This window comes from Pituophis catenifer, unplaced genomic scaffold (genome assembly GCF_029215685.1).
Source record: "Pituophis catenifer annectens isolate HBS135680 unplaced genomic scaffold, rPitCat1.0.hap2 SCAF_9, whole genome shotgun sequence".
Lineage (NCBI taxonomy): Eukaryota > Metazoa > Chordata > Lepidosauria > Squamata > Colubridae > Pituophis > Pituophis catenifer.
The window spans coordinates 430,691-438,812 of record NW_027256889.1 but is presented as its reverse complement, the minus strand read 5'-3'; the positions used below and the strand labels follow the sequence as shown (position 1 = coordinate 438,812).

Sequence of the window (8,122 nt, the reverse complement as noted above, 5' to 3'; positions counted from 1 at the left end):
ACTTGGAAGTAACCTTTGAAAACATTTGGTCCTGTGCAGTTCAATTTTTGCATAAGAATGTTACTTATTTCTTGTTATCCCTCCCTCTGCGAAGTTATGGCTTTTCCGCCTGTCCCACGGGCCCTGGAAAACGCCCTCGGGCAACAGGCACAAAGGGCTCCCAAAGGCCGTGTTAGACGGAGGGCTGGGCGGCTCTGGATCAGGCCTAATAAGTTGCAGGGCTCAGGCAGGTGTTTACTCTGGCGGTTCTTTTCTTCCTGTTTGCATTTGGTGCCTCTTGAAGTCGCCTTCGGTGCCCCGGGCAAAGCTTACTCGGATGAAAGTGCATTTCGGGCTGGCAGGTTTCCCATGCCGCAGCCCTGAAACCCGAGGCCTCGGATCGGATTCAGGGCCGGAGAGCAGCGGGCGGGCGGGCGGCGAGGCAGCGCTGGCGAGCGGAAGGGGGCCCCGCGCCCAGTTGCCGCCTCACCGGTCGGAGCCCAGCCACTAAGCGGAGCCCAGGAAAGCCCCCCCTCCCCCCGAAAGAGCAGAGCGGCTCTCCGGAGGGCAAAGGGGCGGCCGAGCTCCTCCTCCCCCGGCGGCGGGGGCGGCGTCAGCGGGCGAGCGGGCGGCAGGTGTAGGGCCGAGGCACGTTCCCGATGCCGCTCATGAGGGGCGAGAGGTCGAGCTGGTCGCGGGGGCAGCTGGGCTGGAAGGAGAAGCGCTGCAGGAGGGCGGTCAGGAAGAGGAAGAGCTCCATGCGCGCCAAGGCCTCGCCCAGGCACAGCCGCTTCCCTGCAGGGCCGGGGGAAGGGGGGCTGCTGAGCTCTCGCTCTCTCCGGGGAAAGCGGCCGAAGCATCCCGGCCCCCCCCCCACTCACTCACTCACTCACCGGCAGAGAAGGGCATGAAGGCGCTGGAGCGGCGGAAGGCCCCCGCCTCGTCCAGGAAGTGCCCGGGGTCAAACATTTCTGGCTTGCTGAACTGGCTGGGATCTTGGTGCACGGAGTGGAAGAAAGGCAGGACGTTGGTGCCCTGTTGGGAAGGGAGGAAGGGAAGCAAATGAGCGGCGCTGGGGACGTCTCAGCCGGGAGCCTGCTCTGCTTTTAGGTGGCCTTCCGACTCTGGCACCTTTCTATTGATCCCCCCCTCCCTGCCTTCTCTTTATTCCTCCTCTGCAACCCAGAAGGCCAGGGAAGGTCCCCGCTTGGCTTGTGGCTTCGGGCTTGGCAGCAGGTTGTAGAAGAGGGCACGGGCCAGTTGAAAGGGCACCCAGCCCACGTTACAGCAAAGTTTGCAGCTGAATGCGCATCCTCGAAAATGCACATATATTCAGGCAAAGACTGGCCAAAATTATTAGGCACAAGGCCGGGGTGGGGGGATCACTGAAAACTGTGTAAATAGGAAAGTCATGCTCACATTAACCTAGGGAAATATGTGTGAAAATGAATCCTAAATTTTGCACGCCTGTTTTGAAAATGGTTAAACTGAGAAACTGCCCAGCACTAGGGATCTTTGCCTCTTTCTATCCTGAGACACAACTCGGGGGATGGGCAGTTCCCTGGCAGGAATGGAGGACTTGCAATCAAAGCTACAGATATTTATTTAAATGAGTATTAAACAAGGGGAGAACCGCAGCCAGGCTGAGCAGGAGCTATAAAGGGTGAACCAGGCCTGAATAAAGCCGCCTCCAGCCGAGACCCCATGGCATGCTCTCTGTCACCCTCAAGTACCTCCGGAAAGAAGAAGCCCCGGAAATGGGTGTCCTTGGTCAGGGCGTGGGGGATGCCCATGGGGATGATGTCGGCGAACCTCTGGACCTCGTGGATGACAGCATCAGTGTAGGGCATCCTTGCCCGGTCAGCAATGGAGGGGAGGCGTTCGGAGCCAATGACCTTAGCGATCTCCTCCTGCACCTTGGCTGCAGACAGAGGGGTGGGTGGGGAGGGGCGTGAGACCCCCACCCGGCTGCTTTGAGGGCTGAGAGGCCCTGATCCCTCCCCCCATTTCCACAGTGCCAAGGGAGAAGCTCTGTCTAGCGGGGTCCCCACCAACCTCTCCTTTCTGCCCTGTGTTCCTGACTGGTGCCTCCTGGGCAGAGCCGGAGAGGTGCCACCTTTGCCAGTCTCGGGCGCTCGGATGCCACAAATAGCGATTGCCTCTCTGGCCACTGGGTGGGTGGGGGGGTTCTCAGCCTCACCAGCAACTTCGGGAAACTTCATGAGGATGAGGATGGCGTAGCGGAGGGTGGTGCTGATGGTCTCGGTGCCCGCGAAGAAGAGGTTGTGGGTGGTCATGATCAAAGTGTCGGTGTGGAAGAAGCTGCAGGGGTCTCCCTTCTCCTGCAGGCACAGGGATGCCCGGGGTGAGCCTCTGTGGCCACAAGAGCTGCTGCCTCCCCTTGCCAGGCTAGGCAATCCTCCTGCAGGGAAGGGCTTCATGCAGAAGGTGTGACTGTGGGATTGCCTTGACGGGAGGCAGGGAGATTTTTCCTGCACACCCCGAATTTTCAGATCCTGTGACTAAGAGCCGATCCCCTGGATGGGAGGCTCACCTCTGGGCTGCCCGGGAGCTGCATCTGGCCACTAAGTTCCCATCAACCATTGTTCTTCCCTGCCCTGCTGGCAGTGGTGGGGGAGGGCAGGTGTGGCTTAGGAAGCCGAGGTGAGAGAAAGGAGGGGCTCCTCTCCCCCCCTTCCAGAGGCAACCCAGGGTCTCCCCGGCCTTTGTGGCCAGTGGGAGGTTCAGCCTTTGGACAGCAGCAGCAGCAGCTGGGAAGATTTTGTGGAGAGGAACCCGGCGCTGTCTCCCCGCTTCCTCAAATTGCACTGACAGTGACCACCACTCTGCATTTGGCCCTCCTCTGCCATGGAAGTCGACACAGGGCCCCACAGAGGACTACAAAGCCCATTCTCACCTGCTGCATCTTCAGGAGGAAGCAGTCTATAAAATCGCGTGGGCAGCTGGGGTCCAGGCTGGCCTGGTGGGCCTCGGCCATCTCCTTCACCAGGGCCCGCAGATTCTCAAAGTTGGCAAATATCTGGTTGTGTGGTCCAGGCAGGTAATACATGATGTGGGGGAAAATGTTGTACATCTAGAAAGGAGGAGTAGGGATGGGATATGGAGGCAGCCAAAGGAGTGAGGGGGGTGGGAAGCAGGGGCAAAGGATACAAAGACCCCCTCCCAGCCACACAACTCCACCCTTCTATGGGAGCTTCCATGCTTCCCCTCAGCAGTTGTGGCAGCTGCTTCAGGAGGCTCAGCAAACACAGGAGGGCTTCTCCCACTTTCAGCCCTTGGCCGTGAAGAGGAGAAAGTGAGGGGGGCGTGGGGTCTCCCCTCATCTCGAATGTGCTTTTGCCTTTGCATCACTTTCATGACACCATCCCAAAAGTGTTTTTTCAAAAGACAATTAGACTTCGTTTTTTTCTTGAAGTTGCTTCACTTCTCATCCAAGAGGTTTCTTCAGTTTTGTTGAGACCACTTGGGAGTTCATATGTGCCCTCAGGGTCCCTGAATCAGTGCAAATGGGTGTGGAACCTTCTTGGAACTGCTAAAAGGACTCTGTTGTAAACAGGAGATGGGTGGTGTCGTATCCCTCCCCTTCTGTTGAGGGAGGGCTGTTCAATTTTAATGTAGATGGCCTCTTTGACTCCTCTTTCATACCAAAGCACTTTTGGTTTGATGCCATGAAAGTGATGCTGGAGGCTGAAGAAATATTTGAATACTCTGAAACTTTAAGAGTTTATCAGAAAGAAGGTAGGGGAAGCTGCCATGGCCCCAAACCCCACAGGAGGGCATGGCAGGAAAGGGGCAGCGGAGGGGCTACTTCTTCCTGCAAGGCCTGTCTACCTCCTCTGCCTGCCCCCCCCAGCAGGTGCTCACCTGGGCACAAGGAGAGCTGAAGAGGCGGAAGTTGTCATTGATCAGCCCGATGAAGGTCAGGAAATTCTGGTCCTCATAGTCAAAGCGATCTCCGAAGACGATGGAGCAGATGATGTTGGAGACCGAGCAGCCAAGCAGAAATGTGGGGTCAAAGGGCTCTGCAGCACCAAAAGCGAAAGGCCCAAGGGGCTGACAGGCGGGCTGGCCAGTCAGCTCCCCCCCCACAATGTTGGTATCCTTCACTAAAGTGAGATAGCGAGAATTACCCAAAGGGGCAGCCTGAATCTCTGAGAGCAGAACCCTCCGTGAAGACAGAAAAATGCAGCTTAGGCAGCCTCACCACCAGATGGAGTCATAACTGGCTGACCAAGCGCACTCGGCTTAATGGAACTGCACCTACATGGGGGGAGTAAGCAGTGGGGTGCCCCAAGGCTCCGTCTTAGGCCGAGGACTCTTCAACATCTTCATCAATGATTTAGGCAAGGTGGGAGAAACGGGGCATCAAATTTGCTGATGACACTAAACTGGCAGGATCAGTCAACACCCCAGAAGGTAGGCTTAAAATAAGATACAGAAGGATCTTGACAGACTCAAACAATGGAATTTAATGTGGAGAAAAGTAAGGTTTTACACCTAGGCAGAAAAAAACAAAAGTACAAGTACAGATTAGGCGAAACCTGGCTCGACAGCAGCAATTGTGAGAGGGGGACCTTGGAGTCCTAGTGGACGATCACTTAAACAAGAACCAGAAATGGGCGGCAGCTGCCAGTGCAATCTTAGGCTGCAGAGGAACAGAATCGAGGTCACTTGAAATGTTAATACCACTCTATAATGCCTTGGTGAGAGCACACTTGGAATATTGCATATAGTTTTGGTTGCCACGATACAAAAAAGAAGTTGAGACTCTGGAAAGACTGCAGAAAAGAGCAGAGACTGGAGGCTAAAACATACAAAGAACGGTTGCAGGAATTGGGTAGTCTAGTGAAAAGAAGAACTAGGGGAGATATGATAGCAGTCTTCCAATATCTGAGGGGCTGCCCCAAAGAAGAGAGGGTCAACCTATTCTCCAAAGCACCAGAAGGCAAGAGAAGAAGCAACGGATGGAAACTTCAAGGAAAGAAGCAACCTGGAACTAAGGAGAAAATTCCTGAAAGTGAGAACAATTAACCAGTGGAATTCCTTGCCTCCAGAAGTTGTGGGAGCTCCATCACTGGAGGTTTTCAAGAAGAGGCTGGACAGCCACTTGTCTGGAATGGTAGGGGGTCTCCTGCTCGAGCAAGGGATTGGACTAGAAGACCTCTGAGGCCCCTTCCAATTTGGTTATTCTGTTAGTAAAACGTCTGTTTCTCGTCCTGCTCTTCAGCTTTGCTATTGTTGTTGTTGTTGTTAGCATAATTATGATTATAATTATTATTATCCTCATTATCTTCATCAGTGCTCGTTCACCCCCATCCTGCCCCTCCTTCCTGGGGCCAGGCGGAGCATTCCCGAGCAGTTCGCTAGATCCCTCCTTGCCGATCAGCCTTTTAAAAGTGTGCAATTCACTCTTCTAAGAAGTTGCTGGAGCAAAGTCTGGAGGGAGTGAAGGCACAGCTCAGCCGGTCCAAGTGCCCCTCCCTCCCCCCCCCCCCGCAGCCCTGCGCACCTGTCCTCTTGGCCAGCTCCTTCACCAGGCACTGGGTCTCCTCCTGGATTCGCTCTTCAATGCTGCGCTTGCCCATCCCGAAGTCCCGTAAGGTCTGAATGGCAAACCGCCTCAGGATCTTCCACTTCTCCCCATTGGAGAAGGCGACGCCTGGATGGGGGGGGAAGGGGGGGCATTGGAATCAAGGGCAGGAGAGGCCCCAGCAGTGGAAGTCGTTTCTCCCGGACAGCCAGAGGGTCATCATGTGGACAGCCGGAGAGCACCTGATGTCCACAAGCAAGAAAGGGCAGACTGCCCCTCCCTGGACTGGGATGAAGACACGCGCATGCACGCATGCGCCCTCCCCCCCCCACACACACACACGGTCCTGGAAAAAAGATCACTCCCGCAGAAGAGCATGCCTTGCAATGGTCTGCTTGGAGCCTGCCGGCTGCCCTCCTTACCCATCCTGGGGCAGCCACCTTTTTAGGGAAGCTGATGGCCCCGCTGGCTCCCCTGACCACCCTTCTGCTCCCGAGGACAGCCCCAAGAAAGCTCTGCAGCCAGCTGGACTCACCGTTGCCCTGAGTGAATCGGAACAAGACCGGCATGTCTCCGCGGCCGCTGAACTCCTCGCCTCGGTCTACCAGGGCCTCCTTCACTGTCTGATACCCGCACAGCACCACCACCGGCCGGGACCCCATGTGGATGGTGAAGAGCGAGCCATACTGCCTGCTGAGCTGGAGGAAAACAAGGGGAGGAAGTCTTGGACCATGTAGTGTCTCCCGTGCGATGCCCCGTGCCCAGGAGATGCCTTGGCCCTTGGCCTGCTTTGTTCAACCACTGCTGCCTTCAAGGACCACAGAGTCCTCCACGGAGCACCGCTGCCCCCACTGTTTCTGCCACGCGTGTCCTGATTTGTGGCAGAGGCTGAGCTTACCTCCAGCAGGGACTTGATCATGTTCTTGGCATCCAGGTGAGGCAGGTTGCCAATGAAGGGCAAGGGTCGAGGTCCGGGGGGCAGGCGTGCCTTGGTGCCCCATCGTCCTCCTCGGAGGAGCAGTATCAGGCAGGAAAGGCAGAGAGCCAGGAGGAGAACCGTGGCTGCGCTGGCTTCCATGGTTGGAACCCTGGGAGAAGGCTTCGACCAAGCCAGTGGACACAGGTGCCCGCCTCCCATGCCTGCTTTTATGCCCTGGTTACAGGGACCAAGAGGAAGGCGTGTCCCCTCCTGACGGAACCTGATCCCTCAGGGCGGCTCCGAAGGCAGGCTGGGCGTTGGAGCTGAGGTTGCTTTCGGTCTCTGATAGCCGCATCACCTGCTTGCATAACACTTTCTCCCTGGGCAGAAGTGCTGCCAGGCTACCCCCCACTTGGGGCCTCGGGGCAGAATGTGCCCTGCACCCAACTCGGTCCTTGGGAGAATTGCTGGGCAGAGAGGAAAGGATCCTCCTGGGCGCTTCCCACCTGCCGGGCCACTGGGGACCCCCAAGCCAGTGGCCTGGCCAGGGAGCAGCTGGGGAAGATGGGTGGCTCTTCCTGCAGATGGTCCGGAGGCTGCTGGCAACGCTTCCCACCCCTTGTCCGTGTCAAGCATGCCAGAGAGGCTGAGCTGCTGGCAACGCCCAGCAATTTCACCCAAGGCTTCTGCAGAAAAGCCTGAGACGCCAGGAACCCGCAGGGCCACTGTGGAAGGAAAGTGGGGGGGGGGTGGTGCTAGGAAGGTGAAAAAGAGAAGAAGCCCCCTCCACTTGGAGCCCTTCACAGCTTCAAGGATCTCCCCTGTGGCAGCAATTTTGGCAAAGCTGCCCATCAGAGTGCCTGTTGGACGGCCTCTCTTACACCTCTCAGCAGGAGATGCTCAGCCGAGAGCAGAGCCCCCTTGCTGTTCTACGCTGGGAATGGAGAGCTCTCCCCACATGCCAGGAACCCCTGTGGTTGCGCCACAGCCCTGTTTTCTAACATGGAGAGATTCAGGTCCGCCACCAGCATGTCCCAAGATGGGATGGGAGAGGCTCTGGTGCCAGGGGATTATCGGGCTGATACAAAAACAGCAGGATAATGTTACAGGACTAGGTTTCCACCAACCTTGGCATCTCTGCCACTGCCGACCCCACCCCTGACCTCCCAGCGATTGTGAAAGCCTCACACTCTCCTTTAGCCAGCACCAGGAAAGCGAAGGGAAGGCTCAAATGCCAAGGATGTTCTTGGGAACGCCTTTCTCCTCTGCGAAGAGAGCGGATCCTTCAGCAGGATGGAGAAGTCTTGCGAGAGAAGGAAGACCCAGCGGCTGCCCTGAGCCTCACCTGCCCCGGGCTGCCTGGTCCCTGCTCCCCACCTCCAAGGCTCAGTTCCCTTAGTGGCTCCTGCTCCAGGCCCCTGGGAGAGGGAAAAGCCATTCTCTCCTTCGGGACTTGGATGTGTGGGGCGGGGAGGTCCTCTCTATACATTCCATTGGCGGCAGGGGCGGGGCTGTTCAAAAGCTATCGTAAATTTTGAGAAAAGTCTCCAGCAGCCATTTCAGATTCCTGACATTCACAGCCAGGGCAGCAGGGGCCACTTCTGGCTGAGAGCCCCCCCCCCAGGCCTTCCTTCTCCCTTAAGAGCAAGAGATAAGGGCTGCGTCCCTCATCT

The 8,122-nt window shown here is 56.9% G+C and overlaps 1 protein-coding gene across 1 annotated transcript; it reads right to left on the bottom strand.

Annotated features, from left to right (window-relative positions):
* Positions 1–536: 536 nt before the first annotated feature.
* LOC139321441 (cytochrome P450 2F5-like) lies at positions 537–6,623 on the bottom strand. The gene is made up of 9 exons (XM_070950150.1): positions 6,429–6,623; positions 6,066–6,228; positions 5,510–5,659; positions 3,865–4,022; positions 2,897–3,073; positions 2,180–2,321; positions 1,713–1,900; positions 873–1,014; positions 537–774 (listed from the first exon to the last, which is right to left on the bottom strand). The coding sequence occupies exons 1-9, from the start codon at positions 6,606–6,608 to the stop codon at positions 593–595; spliced, it is 1,482 nt and encodes a 493-aa protein (XP_070806251.1). The 5' UTR covers positions 6,609–6,623; the 3' UTR covers positions 537–592.
* Positions 6,624–8,122: the final 1,499 nt, after the last annotated feature.